General features: G+C 62.3%; 2 protein-coding genes across 2 annotated transcripts; one reads left to right on the forward strand and one right to left on the reverse strand.

Moving 5' to 3' along the window:
- Positions 1–494: 494 nt before the first annotated feature.
- On the reverse strand, positions 495–6,693 carry ANKZF1 (ankyrin repeat and zinc finger peptidyl tRNA hydrolase 1). The gene is made up of 15 exons (XM_088519520.1): positions 6,564–6,693; positions 6,145–6,254; positions 5,917–6,019; positions 5,361–5,545; positions 4,892–5,007; positions 4,431–4,584; positions 3,987–4,209; positions 3,756–3,857; positions 3,410–3,580; positions 3,222–3,311; positions 2,352–2,613; positions 1,804–1,915; positions 1,490–1,657; positions 1,304–1,374; positions 495–656 (listed from the first exon to the last, which is right to left on the reverse strand). The coding sequence occupies exons 1-15, from the start codon at positions 6,688–6,690 to the stop codon at positions 536–538; spliced, it is 2,115 nt and encodes a 704-aa protein (XP_088375646.1). The 5' UTR covers positions 6,691–6,693; the 3' UTR covers positions 495–535.
- Positions 6,694–7,091: 398 nt separating this feature from the next.
- Positions 7,092–14,424, forward strand: ATG9A (autophagy related 9A). The gene is made up of 14 exons (XM_088519525.1): positions 7,092–7,208; positions 7,326–7,369; positions 7,639–7,703; positions 7,947–8,108; positions 8,228–8,369; positions 9,357–10,105; positions 10,499–10,652; positions 10,966–11,145; positions 11,982–12,227; positions 12,520–12,740; positions 13,291–13,408; positions 13,561–13,783; positions 13,905–14,047; positions 14,155–14,424. The coding sequence occupies exons 1-14, from the start codon at positions 7,106–7,108 to the stop codon at positions 14,158–14,160; spliced, it is 2,556 nt and encodes an 851-aa protein (XP_088375651.1). The 5' UTR covers positions 7,092–7,105; the 3' UTR covers positions 14,161–14,424.
- The last annotated feature ends 1,797 nt before the right edge of the window (positions 14,425–16,221 follow it).

Consider the following 16,221-nt stretch of genomic DNA (forward strand, 5'->3'; position numbering starts at 1 on the left):
GCAAGACGGCTTTGTGGGTCTCCCACAGCTCAGCCCAAATGGTGCCAGTGCCCCTGCAGCAGCCCCCTAGCACCCACACACACATCAGACTGGGCCCAGCAGCTTCAGACACCTCTTTATTGACAACACAGGCACCGGAGGTAGTTGCCGACACAACCTGGCTGAGCTGGCACCCGGGAGAAGAGAGGAACAAGCCTAGTCTCAAGGATGGCTCCGGCCACAGCTGCAGGTGTCTCACAGAGGCAGGGGCATCAGGATCTGTCCTGGAGCCAGAGGCAGCAGTGTGCACGGTAGCAGGGAGAAGGGCATCCACCAGCATCCCCCTCTGGAATCAGACACGGGGCAGCCCTGGGCACTCAGCACGCAGGGGATCCCGGCTCTAATGACCCCCCAGCCCTCTCAGGGCCACGTGCGCCCTGCGGCTGCACAGAGCCTCGACGCAGCTGCCCAGAGCGAGGGGGCAGCTCAGCCACTCCATGCAGCAGCCCCTGAGCTCCGTCTCCACCACACTGGTCCTTGGCAGCAGCCCCCGGCCCTACGTGTGGCTGGCCCGGGCTCGGCGGTGTGTTTGCAGGCAGGCCGTGGAGCAGAAGGAGAAGTCGAGGTAGTGGAAAGGGATCCGGGCCGACAGGGACTCGCCACACTGCCAGCAGCGGCTACACAAAAGAGCAGAGGCGGCCCTGAGTGATGGGGACACTTGCAGGAAGAGCACAGGAGCAGAGAGAGCAGCAGTAGAAGGCAGCTGGGGCTCCTCTGGGCCCAGGGCAGAGGCATCCAGGCACAGGACCTGCAGCCCGGCCAAGGTACGCTCCCTGGAGGCGGCACAGGGCCATAGCCTGGTGCGAGACACCTTGATGCAGGGCGAACGTGGGAGAAACTGGCTCCACGCACATGTGGGGAGCCCCTGAGCCAAAGACTGTGTAGGGCTGACTGCCTACAGGGCTGTGAGGTGGCAGAGAAGGGACAAGGTGACACAGAAGTGCCTGGGAGGGTTGGCTTGCCATAGCCCTGGCCTCAAGGGCACAGGGTTGCCCTTTGCAAAATATTCCTGGGGTAAAGCATAGAAGGGGAGACACTATTGTAACAAGTACTGCTAGGAACAGAAGGGGTGTGAATAGGTTTAGGCTGCACGTGACGAAAAAGGCAGGAAAAAGCCATGCCTGGGTGGGAGAGAGGGACTCTGCCCCGCTGCCTGAGCTGTGTTGTGCTCGCAGTGAGGAGCGGTCCTGGGGTAGGGGAGCACCCCGGCTGCCCTGGGAGCAGCCAGCCTCGCTGCCACTCCCAGCCGCCCCGCGGGCGTTACCTGACGTCAGCGAGGGACGAGCTGGCATCCTGCAGCTGAGCAGCCAGCCTCCGCTCAGCAGCCAGGGCCCTCTGCAGAGCAGAGGGACAAGTCAGTGTTGCCAGGCCTGGGTGGTGCCGGGAATGCCAGGGCTTGAGGCACCAGGGCCTGCAGCGCCTGCTCTGCCTTTGCCAGGCAAGGCCTCACCTTCTCCCTGTCCGACAGGGCAGCAAAGCGCTGCTTCTCGGCCTGCTCCTGCTCCCAGCGCTGCCGCTCCTCCCGCTGCGCCTGCTCCCGCTGCTTGCGCTGGGCTTTCTGTGCCCGCTTCTTCTCCAGCTTCTTGGCCTCCATCTCCGGTGTTAAGGGCCCGGGCACCTGCGGGGAGCAAGGGCAGAGGCCGGTCAGCACCTCCCGCTGAGCCAGAGGCAAAGACACGAGCAGCCTGGGGGCAGGATGCCGGGGTGCAGCCCAGGGGGGCTCCGCTCAGCCCCCGAGCAGCAAGGGTGCAGGGCAGGACCCACCTTGGCACGGCTGTAGTCGTACCGGTCCGGGTGGTCCACCACGAACTTGCGGAAGGCGTTGCGGGTCGGTTTGTCGGCAGAGACACAGTAGGGCGGCTGCTCCTGCCTGTCTCTGCAGGCCAAAGCAGATCAGTTCAACCCTGCTGTCTTGCTGCCTGTGCCCTGCTGGGCTGCGAGCCCAGGGACCTCCCTGAAATGCCCAACAGGGGCAGGAAGACGGGATTCCCCAGCCAAGGCAGGAATGTTGCATATCCCCTGCAGCAGCAGCTCCCAAATCCTCCCTTTCCTGCAGCCCTTGCAGAGGGCAGTCTCATCGGAGCCCTCTGAACTGCCTACCCATAAACAGGGGAGCACTTCAGGGCACTGCCCACCTAATGAGCCCAGAAGTCCTGGCCAGGAAAGACCCACCCCAGCTGTGCCAGGCCAAGGCTGGCACAAGTCTCCCGTGGCCAGGGCAGGAGGGTTGCTGGGGAAGGCAAGGGGAGCACCAGGGTGCTGTGGGGCAGCCTCCTAGGGCAGGAGCTGTGCTTGCCATCCCCCGATCGTACCTGAGCGCAGGGTCAGCCCCTGCCTCCAGCAACAGGTACACTGCCTCGGCCTTCCCTGCACGTGCTGCCACGTGCAGCAGGGTGCAGCCACGCTCATCCACAGGCTGGTTGAGCAGGGAGCAGGGAGCAGCCTCCTGCCCACCCTCGCTGTTCCCCGCTGGGCTCCCACTCTCCGGCACAGCCAGGAGGTGCCGCAGGGTCCCCACGTCCCCCGTCTTGCAGGCTGTGAACAGGGCGTCACGGAGCTCGGCCTGGGGATCTCCTATGAGGGAAGGACATGGAAGGGAGCCTGATGCCACAGGGCCAGTTGGCTCCCTGGACAGAGCAGTGTTCTGGTCTGACCAGCAAACCTACACAGAATTGTTAGAGCATGGTGCTACCAACTGAATGTGCCTTCAGAGTCTGCGTCCTGACTACATGCTCATGGCATTGCTGGGCACAGCCAACAGCGGCCAGGCCCTCTCCTGCTGGGACAAGAGCAGCTCCAAACCCCATTACACGCCAGGCTTGGCCAGGTGCTGCCTGCCCCATGGAACATGTGCTAGGGGATTGGACCTGGTGGCCTTGGATATCCTCCCCTCTCCCACAGCTCCCATGGCAAGGAGCAGCAAGTTGCAGACTTGTGGCATCCCAGGGCTGCTCTCATGGCATAGATCTTTGCTACTCTCTGTTCCCATCCATCTAGGTGGAAATGCTCTGGGGCTCACAGTTCCTGCTGTGCATGTCTCTGCACACTGCTTGCCTTAAAGCAAATAGCTGCCTTGTAGCTGCGGCAGCACCCAGCTGCCCTGGGAAACTGCCTCAAAATTTCCTCTTCACCCCAAAGCAAAGTTCTCTGGCAAACAGAGAGCTCCCCCTGGCCCCACTTACCTTTGCTGGCCCAGGAGAGGGGCTCAGCCCCAGCCTCCTCTTGCGGCTCCGTTGCCAGCTCCAGGCTGTCCGTCTCCTCAGCACGGCACCCTGAGAGGGAACAAGCTGTGAGGAAAAGGCAGCCCAGCCCGGACTGCAGGCAGGCCAGCTCCTTCCCACACAGCTCCAGGCCTGGTCTTCCCCCTCACCTGTCTCCACCTTCTTGTCCCTCTTCCTCCTCCTCTTGCGGTTTCGCTTGGGCATCACCTCAAACTCCCGGAGATCCAAGGTCCCTAGTGTAACCTCCACGGCCTCCAGCTCCCCTGCCAGGCTGTCCTCTTCTTCCTCCTCCAGGGCTGCGGGGGGTGAGAGGGCAGGGGCTGGGGCCCCAAACACAGCACGATTGCTTGGGCTCTCTGCCAAGCACACGCACCCAGCACAGAGCCACCTTCTGCAGTGCCAGGCCTTGCAGTGGGGGTGTCAGCCGGGCCTGCAGGCCACAATGCCAGCTCCTCCAGTTCTCTGTGCCAGGTTTCTCTCCGTGACTCTACTCACCATTTACGTCCTCCCGCAAGGGATCTGTTTCTGCCGCTCGCTGCCCCTTGTGCCAGCCCTTCCGGGGGGTCCCAGTGACATCTTCTAGCGGTGTGTCCTTCCCTGGGCAACAGGGGTGCTCCCATCACTGCCAGCCACGGGGGCAGCATGTCCAGGCCCGGAGGGCGCGGGCCCCTGCATCGTGCTGGGCACAAGTTGCCGCGCACAGGCACCGGGGCTGCGCTCACTCACCGTACACCTGCAGGCTGGCGAGCGTGGCGTGCACCCGCAGCACCTCCCGCAGCGTGGCCCTGCGGGTGCTCAGGGGGATGTGCTGCACGCGGGGGTCTCCCCGGGTAAGGGGGGGGTTTCTGCCACCAAAGAGCAGCGCCCGGTTTTGGCGGGGGGCACGGAGGAAGATGCGCTCGGCTTCCTGCAAGTGGTGTGCCCAGCCCGCCAGCAGGTCCTGGATTTCCTGGGGTGGAAGGGGTGGGCACCGTGGGGTCCTGAACCACAGAGTGTGGGTACACGCAGCTCTAGAACAGGAACAGCTCCAGGACAGAGCAGCTTCAACTGTTCCCTGTCCTCCCCCTGGAGCTCACACCCCACGCGTGACCTCTGTCCATTGGCAGCACGGTGCCACCCCAAGCAGCCACCCGGAGCGTGCCAAGGCCCCGGCGCCGCTCCCGCGCCCACCTTGAGCAGCGCGGCCTCGTTGTGGCGCCGCAGCGAGGCCCCGGCCGACCTGGGCGCCGCGGCCGGCGCCTGGGCGTCCCGCAGGCTCTGCGAGGTGCCCCGCCGGGCTCGCACGGTGTAGCGGTGGAAGGTCTTGTGCTCCTGCACCTCAGGGCTGCAGAGAGGGATGGGCATGAGCAATACAGCACCAGGTACACAGGGAGGGAGAGCTGGTGCTCCCTGGGGCCCTGCGGGGCTTGTTGACCCTGCAGTGCCTGTGAAAACTTTTTTTTTTTTGCAGTAGGATTGGGCTTAGCCAACTCTCAAGCAATGGCCAGGAGCTGCTGGTGCCCAGGGTGCGCGTAAGGCTGGTGATGGAGGAAAGGAAGGGGGCGGCCGTCGTCAGCGAAGGATCTGCCCAGCACCCAGCCCCACCTGTCCCCGCGCAGAGGGGCGAGCCCGGGGTGCTCCGCTGTACTCACCCCTGGAAGACGGCTCCCGCAAAGTGCCCGCCGCCCATCATCAGCACCACCCAGCGCGCGCTCGCGCTGATGCTCTGCAGCGACGCCACCAGCTCCGCCGGCTCCTCACTGACACCCTGAAACACAGGGCCCGCTGATAGCACCTGTGGGGCCACCTCACTACCTCTTGCTGTCCTCTGGGACACGGGCCAAGTCCTCTGCTGGCACAGAGGCAAGGGGGGTTACAGACAAAAAGGAGTATGGTTCACCCTGTCCTACCCTGACTATTGGGCTGTGCAGAGAGCTCGATAGCTGCTTCAGCCCCACTTTGAACTGGGGTTCATCAAGAACAGATGATCAGAGAGCCTCAGGCTCTGATCTGGCACCAGAGGCTGCCCTCCTCATCCACAGGGGAGCTCCGGGCAGATGCCTGCACCCAGGGCCACCCCCTCTCTGGGTCCCTCCTCCAGCAGGCTGGGCTGCGACTTGCCTGTCCAGTGCCCAGCACACAGCGGTAGGCAGAGATGAGCTGGCCCCTCGCGTTCCTGAAAAGCACCTTGTGGGAGCGGGGAATCTGAGGGGTCCCAGGACTATCGTTGGCAGGAGGCAGTGAATCTGACTCACTGCTCGAGTCGGAGCTCTCCGAATCAGATCCTGAGATGCTTGAAACATCACCTACAAAGGAGAAGAAACAGAGCAGTGGAGCAGCACAAATATCAATCCATAGCCATTCCCAAAACCTTGTGGACTGCTCCAAGAGCTGGCTCAGAGCCCCAGAAATGCCCTGTTCAATATCTTACATAGTCACAAGGCAGCTCTAGGCTGCAGACAGATGTATTTGGGGCTATCCTAGGCACAAAGAGGCAGGGGCTCAGGTGGAACATAACCCTGTCCTCACAACAAGTTAGCAGGTTCAGGCCCAGTAGCAGAGCCAGGGGACCCCACCAGGCAGAACAAAGGGGCCTGAAGCGAGCAGGGACAGCTGGGGACTTGCATCCCCAACCCGGGCTGGGCAGCCTGGTGCTGCGGGCAGTGTCACCCCTCACCTGAACGGGTCTTCTCCTCAAAGCTGTCGGCCGGCAGCGCCCGACGCCCCCGGAGCCGCTGCTTCAGGTTGAAGCGGTGCCAGTCCAGGCGGTAGTGCTCAGTCTGGGGAGGAACACGTTTGTTTGAGGGGCCCAGCAGGGCACCCGGGGGTGGGCTGCGCCCCTGGCACAGGGCCTGCGGGCCGGGGCAGCCCCGGGCAGCGCTGCTGCTCAGGCTTTGCGACTCACCTGCTCCTCGCGGCTGTCAAACGCCTGCGCACACGTGGAGCAGAACATGCGCTCGGGCACCTCGGGGGCCCCTCGCGCCCTCTTCTCACCCCTGGTGACTGCAGCTCTCTCTGGAAGAGGAAGTAAGGGTTGTGCCACGGGCAGCTCCCTGCAGCATCACCGCAAGGGCCGAGCAAGGAGCCTGCTGGCTCTTGGCCACACACAATCCCGGACACCCAACCAGCACGGGAATTCTGGACAGCTCGGGCTGGCAGATGCAGGCACAAGCAAGGCCCAGCAGCTCCCCGGGCAGCGGGCTGGGGCCAGCCCAGTTGTGCTGCAGGGGCTGGAGCCCTCTGCCCGCACCGCGGCACAGGCAGACACGGGCTAGGCCGGACACCCGTCTCGTGCCACCGCTGGGCCCCTCAGGCCCAACCTACCGTGGCCTGGGGGCGCCGGCTGCGCCGCGGACGCGTCCCCCGGGAAGGCAGCGACGAGGGCCAGCCCGTGCAGCAAGGCGGGGTCGCGGGCGGCCTCGAACACGGAGCGGCTCTGCGGGGCCGGCATGGCCGCTGCGGGGCAGCGCCGCGGGTGAGTCCCGGCTGCGGCCCGAACCGCCCCCGAGGGCGCGGGCGGCCGGGGCGCCCCGGACCCCCGCGGCGCCCATCGCCCAGCCCCGCCGCGATCCCGGGATCCCCCTGCCCGCGCCTCGCAGCCCCCTGCGCTCCCCGATCCCCCGCGGCCGCCGCTGCCGCCGGGCCCCGCTCCCGTTACCGGCCCGCGGCCGCCGCTGCCCGGCCCGCGCCGTGCGTCACTTCCGCGGTGCCGCCGGGACGTCGCCGGGCCCCGCCCCTCCCACCCTCCGATTGGGCGTCAGCCGCCCCGCCCCGCGGCTCCGATTGGCCGGCGCGGCCGCCCGTCGCGGGGCTGCACCGGAGCGGCGGCCGCGCCGGGCCGGGCCGGGCCGGGCCGCGGTGCCGCCATGGCCCACTTTGAGGCGCAGTACCAGCGCCTGGAGAGCTCCTCCACCGAGTCGCCGCCCGGCGCTGCCGACCTGCTGGTCCACGTCCCCGAGGGCGCCAAGTGTGAGTGGCGGTGGGGGTGGGGGCTGGGGCCGGGACCGGGGCCGGGACCGGGGCGGGCGTGGGGGGCGGCGCGGGCCGGGCGCGGAGCGCGCTCACCCCGGCCCTTGCCGCCCGCAGCGCCGTGGCACCACATAGAGAACCTGGACCTCTTCTTCTCCCGCATATCCTTCCGCGGGGCTGGGCCGGGCCGGGCCGGGCCGGGCCGGGCAGAGCCCCTTGCGCACCGGGCGCCGCTGCCGCCGGCGGAGCGGGAGCCCCCGCGCGCGGCCCGAGGGCGGGACGAGGGTGTCCCCTTCTCCCCGGCGGGCGTGGGGGGCTCTGGTCACCGTTCCGGGGCGGGGGGCCGTGCGTGCCCGGGGCACGGGAGGGGTCCCCGCGCTCCTCGGGGGGGAAGGCAGTGCACAGTGTCCTCCTTGACTGTAGCGCTCACGTCTATAACCTGCACCAGAAGAACGGCTTCACCTGCATGCTCATCGGGGAGATCTTTGAGCTCATGTAAGTGCCAGCTCCCCTCTCACGGGGGCTGCTGAGGCTGCCACGGGAAAGCTGGGCAGGGGCTGCGGGATGTGCCGAGCCTGTTCCCGGCAGGAGGGTGCCCTTCCTGTGTATCCGTGGCCCTCTTGGAGGAGGTGGTGCCGTGAGGCCGTGGGGCTGCCTGACCTGCAGCTCCTGGCTGCCGGGTGTCTGGGTGGGAGGCTGGCACGGTCATTCCCTCATGGCTACTCCCTCTCTTTGCAGGCAGTTCATCTTCGTAGTGGCTTTCACCACCTTTCTCATCAGCTGTGTCGATTATGACATTCTTTTTGCCAACAAAGCAGTAAATCACAGCCAGCATCCGAGCGAGCCCGTTAAGGTGACGCTGCCAGATGCCTTCCTGCCTCCAAACGTCTGCAGTGCAAGGTAGAAGCAGCTCAGGGCACGTTAGCCACTGCCGTTGCTTTCTCAGATACTAAGGACTATCCCTAGATGCTTACATAGTAGAGACTTGACTCTTGCTATCTGCCTCTTCTTGCCGGCAGAATCCAGGCAAACAGCTTCCTCATCTGCATCCTGGTGGTAGCCGGAGTTTTCTGGATCCACCGACTCATCAAATTTATCTACAACATTTGCTGCTATTGGGAAATTCACTCCTTCTATATCAATGCCCTCAAAATCCCCATGGTAAGTAGCTGCAGAGCTGTTGAGGAAAGCAGGAGTCCTTACTGGGCAGGGAGAAGCCACTCACTTCTGCCTCCCCTTGGGAGCCAACTTCTCCAACAGTTTTGTGCCAAGCGCTTTTCCTTCTGCTCCAGCTTTTCCCAGGGTTACGTAACCATGTTGATCTTCTTTCAGTGTTTCCAGCAGCCAATTTGTTGCATGTTAACCCTCTCTGCTCAGCCTGTCACTGTGTGTGCTGGCATGTGCCTCTGCCATCTGCCACCCAATATGTTTATTTTTGTCTGTGTTGGCCTTTTCTGCGATGCCTTTCAACAGCAAAGGCACAAACGAGGTATGAGCAAGGGTGTTCTCTTACCTCCTGGGAGGCGAGCAGAATCGTCTTGCTGCTTTACTGATGAGGAAACAGAATCATAGAGCTACTTAGTTGGTGAAGAGCATGCTGGAGGTCTGTGTCAGAGATGGGGTTTGAGGCTTACACCTGCAACCAGGTGCAGGATCTTCTTCTTTGTCTGATAACATCAGGGGGTGCGTGTGCCTCCTCTTAGGAGCAGCTCTGAGTGTTGGAGAAAGACGGACCGAGCCAAGAGATTTGGTTTGTCCCCAGCTTTGCCACAGGCTGCCTCTGGGACAATGGTCAAGTTCCTTCCCCTCTCCCTATCTCCCCTCTGTCTCCAAGCATTGGGCGTGTTTTTCCATGGATTCTGGGGGGAAGGAGAGCTCATGGGAGCCTGGGGCTGCGCTTGTGCCTCTGGATAGCCTGTGTGTGAGAGGGTGGGTAACGGTCATCTACACTAGTCCAGTCTAAAGGGCACTGGGGCAAGACACGGGATTTGCCAGCCGCAAGCTGAGGCAATGGGAAAGGTGCCTCGTGCTGCGTGTGCTTCCCTGGTACCCAAGCGGGGGTGCTGGGACCCGCTGTCAGTGTAGGGCCCAGCCTGACACTGTCCCTGCACATGGCCCGGATCTAACCTTGGTGCTTCCCCCTCCCAGTCCAACCTACCCTACTACACGTGGCAGGAGGTGCAGGCCCGCATCGTGCAGATCCAGAAGGAGCATCAGATCTGCATCCACAAGAAAGAGCTGACGGAGCTGGACATCTACCACCGCATCCTCCGCTTCAAGAACTACATGGTGGCCATGGTGAACAAGTCTCTGCTGCCCATCCGCTTCCGCCTGCCCTTGCTGGGAGACACTGTCTTCTACACCCGTGGGCTCAAGTACAACTTCGAGCTCATCTTTTTCTGGGGGCCAGGTTCCCTCTTCGAGAATGAGTGGAGCCTGAAGTCTGAATACAAGCGAGCTGGGAACCGCCTGGAGCTAGCTGAGAAGCTCAGCACTCGCATCCTTTGGATTGGCATTGCCAACTTCCTCCTCTGTCCCCTCATCCTCATCTGGCAGATCCTCTACGCTTTCTTCAGCTACACCGAGATCCTGAAGCGGGAGCCGGGCAGCCTGGGTGCCCGCTGCTGGTCTCTCTACGGCCGCTGTTACCTCCGCCACTTCAATGAGCTGGACCATGAGCTGCACTCACGCCTCAGCAAGGGCTACAAGCCGGCTTCCAAGTACATGAACTGCTTTATCTCGCCGCTCCTCACTATCGTGGCCAAAAACGTGGCCTTCTTTGCTGGCTCCATCCTGGCTGTGCTCATTGCTCTCACCATCTACGATGAGGATGTGCTGGCAGTGGAGCACGTACTGACTACAGTCACCCTGCTCGGGGTGGGCATCACGGTGTGCAGGTGAGGTGGACCTGTGCTGGGCAGAGCCAGCTGCTCCCAGCAACGTTTTGGGAGCAGCGAGGCTGACACCCTCTGTGTGCATGTGCTCTTAGGCTGCAAGTGGACATGAGTCTGCTCTAGGGCAAGAGCACGGCTGAGGAGGGGCAGAATGGGGCAGGCAGGAGAAGGGGGTACTAGTCAACTTGGCGCAGTGACTGCAGTGGTGACTTCAGGAATAGTAGGAGGGTTTGCTGGAGCTATTATATGGAGGGAGCCTGGGCTGTGCTAGCAGGGGGGCTGGGTTGGAAGTGAAGGTGGAGCTGCGGACGTGGGCTGTTCGCCCTGCCCTCCCAGGGTGAGATCTCCCTTAAACTGAAGTGCGATGTTGTGACATTTCCCTGTCCTGTCCTGCAGATCCTTCATTCCTGACCAGCACCTGGTGTTTTGCCCAGAGCAGCTGCTGCGGGTCATCCTGGCGCACATCCACTACATGCCTGACCACTGGCAGGGCAATGCCCACCGCTACGAGACCCGGGACGAGTTTGCCCAGCTCTTCCAGTACAAAGCGGTGAGCCTGGCTCACAAGGCACTGACATAGAAACTCACTTTCCTCCCCACAGGAGGGAGAAGCTGCCAGAGAGCCAGGCAGCTCCCGAGCAGAGAGAGAGCGCTTTCCTGGAGATAATCTTCCTGGGGCAATGGGGCAGAGCTGAGGGCTGGCTCCAGGATTGTGGGTTTGGGGGGGAGGCAGCAGGGGTACAGTCTTGAGAGCAGGATGGGATGTAGGGTTGAAGGGGGCTTGAGCTTTGCTTTGGGGCAAGCTTATTGGGGAAGTTTCTGGCATCTTCAAGCTCACTCTAAACCCCCATTTCCATGCCCAGGTCTTCATCCTGGAGGAACTCCTGAGTCCCATCATTACTCCCCTCATCCTTATCGTCTTCCTCCGACCCAAGTCCTTGGACATTGTGGACTTCTTTCGCAACTTCACCGTGGAGGTGGTGGGTGTGGGTGACACCTGCTCCTTTGCCCAGATGGACGTGCGCCAGCACGGCCACCCAGCGGTAGGTCCCGCGCGCGTCGGGGTGTTGCTGTGGGCTCCACACAGCACGCCTGGCCTGTTGCACCTGGGAGAGGCTGTGCTGCTCCTCAGAGCCTGCAGCCAAAACCTGTGGCCGCCTCAGTGCTAAGTCTCCAGGTCTGCCAGCACGGGTCACCAGGCTGTGACTGTTAACTTGATTTGTGTGTTATATACTGGGCTCTGTCATTTCTCACTATTTAACATCCTTGCCTGTCTTCACAGGCTCCCTCAGAAGAGAGGAGTGAATGTATCTGGACATCCTAAAATGTGTGACTACTGAGAACAGATTAGAAAAGCTGGGCTGCTTTTAGCCAGGAGAGAGGCAGTATGCAGGAGGTGGGAGTGTGTTTTCCATGAAAACTACTGCAAAGTGAAAGAGGATCGATGTGTTTCCTGTGCCTGGGAATTTGCCTGAGTCATCCAGAAGGGCCTAGTGACAGGGCTGTGAACCAGGAAGGGGTGGGCTCGCTGTGGCAGGAAGATTTTAAGAACAATTATTAGTTGGCTGTAGTTGTGTCTGCTGTGGGCTGAAGAGTGCAAGACAAAACTTCCCATTCTGTTTTTTTGATAGCCCCCATCTCTCTACCTCCTTCGCAGCAGGAATGGGGGGGTACTGGGCTTTACAGCTGCTACTGTCCTGGGCTGTCAGGGCTGAACTAGGACAAGGGGATTTACTCTAGAGCCCACTTTCTGTGTGGAGCTGTGGCCCAGCTTGTGCTGGGCGTTGTGGGTTTCGCCCAGACTGGTCCTGCAGGATTTGCAGGCCTGGCAGGGGCTTGAAGCAGATGCTGGCCCTCACTAGCTCTCCCTGTTCCGCAGTGGATGTCAGCAGGAAAGACGGAGGCTTCCATCTACCAGCAGGCGGAAGACGGCAAGACGGAGCTGTCCCTCATGCACTTTGCCATCACCAACCCCAAGTGGCAGCCGCCCCGCGAGAGCACGGCCTTCATCGGCTTCCTGAAGGAGCGCGTGCACCGGGACAGCAGCGTGGCCCTGGCCCAGCAGGCCGTGCTCCCCGAAAACGCCCTCTTCAGCTCCATCCAGTCCCTGCAGTCAGAGTCAGAGGTACCTGTGCCACAGGGGAAACGGGCTGTTGTTATGGGCCTCACTGGGTGCTAACAAGCTCTGGGATAACCCGGCCTCTGGGAAAGTTATCTCCTTGCCTGGGCTGTTTCCAGGGATGAGAATATGATAGATAGCAGGAGGTGGGACTGCTCTCTGGGATTCTAGCAAGGTATCCGGAGAAGGGCAGTGGGAAGCTGGGGTGGCTCCGCTCTGCACGGCTGGTGTGGAGGCATTGCTGGTACGTACTGCAAGTCTGCACAGGACACTGACTCTCTCCTTTCCAACTCTGCAGCCTCACAGCCTGATTGCCAACGTGATAGCAGGCTCCTCAGCTCTGGGCTTTCACGTGGGCCGCGATGGACAGGCCTCCCGCCACCTCTCTGAAGTGGCCTCGGCCCTGCGTTCCTTCTCCCCGCTCCAGTCTGCCCAGCAGCCCCCCAGCGGCTTCCAGACAGGGGGACGAGATGGAGAGGGAACCCAGCCTCGGGGTGCGAGTGCCATGACAGTCTCTGGGTAAGGACATGGCAGTCTTGGCTGCCAGCTGCAGCCTGGAGGGGAGCAGCTGGAGTGCTTGCAAGTCCCAAATTCTTCTGCCGGCTGCCCTGCTGCCGTGGCTGTGGCATTTGTCTCTGTGACAGGAAGGGATGTGTTCACAAGCCGAGCTAGGCCCAGGTGTTTATGCTGGCCCCAAGGGGCCGCATGGAGCTCTGGCCTTCTGAAGGCAACACGGTACCTTCCTGGCAGGGAAGAGACTGCTCTGAGCATCCCTTCCCAGGAGTGAGGGACATATCCAAGTAGGGCCTGCTCTGGTCTGGAATGCCACCTGCTCTGGAGATGAGGGGCTGGTGAGCTCTGTGCCCTGGCACAGGGACAGAGTGTGTTGGGATGGGACAGTGCCATGCTGGGCTGATCATCTTGTGTGGCTGGAGGGAGGACAGAGAGGGCCTGTCCCTCTGCATTGCAGGAGTGGGTGTCTGCAAGCTTGACGTGAGAGCAGAGAGCAGCTGGGCCGGGTGCAGGGGGTGACCCAGGCAGTAAACATCTCCCGTGTGTCCCATGGCAGTGCTGATGCAAGGACTGTGAGCTCGGGGAGCAGCGCCTGGGAGGGTCAGCTGCAGAGCATGATCCTGTCGGAGTACGCGTCCACTGAGATGAGTCTGCACGCACTCTACATGCACGAGGTGAGCGGCCAGGAGCCGGCTCCTCAGGGCAGCCAGGACGGGGCTGGGGTGGCTGGGGAAGGGAGACTGAGTGCAGTGTATGTGCACTGCCAGAGAGAAGGTGCTTTGGGGAGTCTGGGCTCTCTCAACACGGCTCCTGTCTTGGTCTGCAGTTGCACAAGCAGCAAACACAGCTGGAGCCCGAGCGGCACACTTGGCACCGGCGAGAGAGTGATGAGAGCGGGGAGAGCGCCCATGAGGAGTTGGAAGTTCAGCGAGGAGCCTCTGTCCCCCTCCCTCGCTCTGCCAGCTACCCCTTCTCCTCGCCGCGGCAGCCTGCCGAGGAGACGGCCACCCTGCACACCGGCTTCCAGCGGCGATACGGTGGCATCACAGGTACGGGAGCCAGGGTGCAGGCCTGAGCTTGGGCTCAGAGCCCTGGGGCATGGGCAGCCCTCCTGCTGCTGAAGCCTGGCATCCCCTGTGTAGCTGATCTTCCTGCTCCCCCATCCTGCAGACCCTGGCACAGTGCACAGAGCCCCGTCACACTTCTCCCGCCTCCCGCTCGGAGGCTGGGCTGAAGACGGGCAGCCAGCGAGGCATCCAGAGCCCGTGCCGGAGGAGAGCTCAGAAGATGAGCTTCCACCACAGATCCACAAGGTAGGGGCAAAAGCTGTGGCCCAGAGGGGCCGCCTGAGCTCTGGCTGGCCAGCTGGGGCGGTGGTAGCTGGTCCCAGGAGGTGTCACATCCCCTCTCTATCTTGCAGGTGTAGCCTTGTAAACTGGGGATCTCGTGGGGGTTGCAGACTGGGAGCCGTCTGGGCAGCAGGATGTGGTGTCAGCCTGATTCTTCTCCCGTCCCAAGGGGACAGGGTGATCCTGGGCTTCGTTTTGTTGCCATCAATTGCCGAAGAGACAAAACTGCCAGACCAGCGGCTTTGCGGTTGCGCTTTGTGTCCAGCCGTTTGTCAAGTCAACGCCACTCTGACTCTTGTGGGGTGAATGCGTGTGTGAGTACATGCGTGTGTCTGTGTTCACATCTGTGTCGTCCGTGTCGGAGGATCGCCGCGGAGCCTGCGCACGCCGACGCAACGGCGCTGGGCAGCTGTGGACTGGCTCGGAGGCAGCAGCTGCCGGGCAAAGGCGCATGAGAAGGCAGCAGCTCCAGACATCCACCCAGAGCTGGGACCTGCCTCCAGAGGGGAGGCAGGGAGCTGGCGTGCCCTGGGGATGGCCACGTGTGTCAAGAGGTGGCAAGGGGAGCTCACTTGCCTGTGGCAGGGCTGGCACCGTGACTGCCCTGCCAGTAGCCTTGGGGAGGTGCCCAGCACTGCGCTGCCCCTCCAAGGAGGACCAACTTTGCACCCCTCAGTCTGGAGCAAGTTGGCAGTGGGGCAGTCCCCCCGCTCCATGCACACACGCGCTGGCCCAGCTCCCTGCCGGGAAACGGGACCCACTGCTGCAAGTGGGAGTGGGGTGGCAGAGCCGGCAGGCCTTGCTCTTGCTGGGAGCTGGGGATGCTGCAGGTTGTCCCCAGCTCCCGTGACAGCTGCCCGGTTCCTTGCACGCCAGGAAGGGGCTGCAGAGATGGGAGGCTTTTGTCCCTGAGATCTCTCCTGTGTGGCAGTTTCTGTGCTGTATCTCTGAGCTAGGGCTCCTTGCCCCCTGGCTGGTGCCTATGGGACGTGGGCTGCTAGCAGAGCACATGTGCAATGCCAAAGAGGACGTGGAGTGGTCCAGCCTGGCTTTTCCTGGGGGCTTGTGCAGCCCAGGCGGAGCCCACCCTGAAGGATTTGTGCTCTGTGTGTCGAACTGAATCCCTTCCCCCAGCTGTTATAAAAGTCTCTTCCCTATGTCTGACCTGTCTGATACATTGGATCTGTCTTCCTGATGGGGACATTTCTGTGGTATTGGGGCTTTCCTCCTGCCCAAACAAAGACTTCAGCGTGTCCTGTGTCTCACCCAGGGGCACTCAGCTCCTTCCTTTGCTCCCTCAAGAATCCCTTTGCTTGCAACATTGCTGTGGCTGCTGCAGAGCCCATGTCCCAGGCAGGTGCTTTATGACTCAGAGGGGCAAGAGGAGGTGCCCTGCACCCTGAGGGAAGGGGCAAAGCCTAGCCCAGCCCCATGGAAGAGGGAAGAGCAGGGATCCTGCGTTGCAGCGTAACTTTGGACAGGACCTTCCTTGCCCCTCTTCCTGTGGCAGCCTGCCAGCATGTGCATCTCTCTAACCCCTGGCAAGCATTGCTTTTGCCCTGCTTTTCTCCTCTCTCCCTGCCAGAGACTGCCTGCTTTCCCCATGCCCTCTGCAAACAGCAGGCCCTCCTCTCCTGCTAGCCGGGGCCCAGGGCCGCCCTGCCGGGGTTGTTGCCCTGTGCCCTTTGAGCCTGGGCTGGGCACACGCGGCCGAGCCAGCTGCTCCGCGCTGGGATGGACGCCGGAGCGCGGAGGTGCCTGGCGCCTGCCCAGGGCTCCCTCGGGTGCTCACTTGCCAAGGGAGACCATAAAAGAGCAAGGACTGCAGGTGCAGCAGGCTCTCAAGTAATACGTATTTTATTCCTCTTAAAGAGCAGTCTCCACCTAATTTGCTGTGACCAGGCCCTGTGTATCATGCTACATGCACTTTGGGTTTGTACGAGCACTGCTGACTTACAAGTTCTGCCCTCTTGATGCCCGGTGTGGACAACCCCTTCCCACCCGGCACAGGTCCCGTGTCAGGCCGGCTCCCTGAGCAGGGTCCACACTGCACGATCTGGCACTGGTCTTTTACAGAGCTCCCTCGTTGTTCTGCCCCAGCACCAGTGGTCTAAGGCCCTGGTTGAGGTTTCTGTGGT

This window comes from Tinamus guttatus, unplaced genomic scaffold (assembly GCF_059628265.1).
Source record: "Tinamus guttatus ecotype Peru unplaced genomic scaffold, ASM5962826v1 Tinamus_guttatus_pri_ptg000060l, whole genome shotgun sequence".
NCBI classification, from domain to species: Eukaryota; Metazoa; Chordata; class Aves; order Tinamiformes; family Tinamidae; genus Tinamus; species Tinamus guttatus.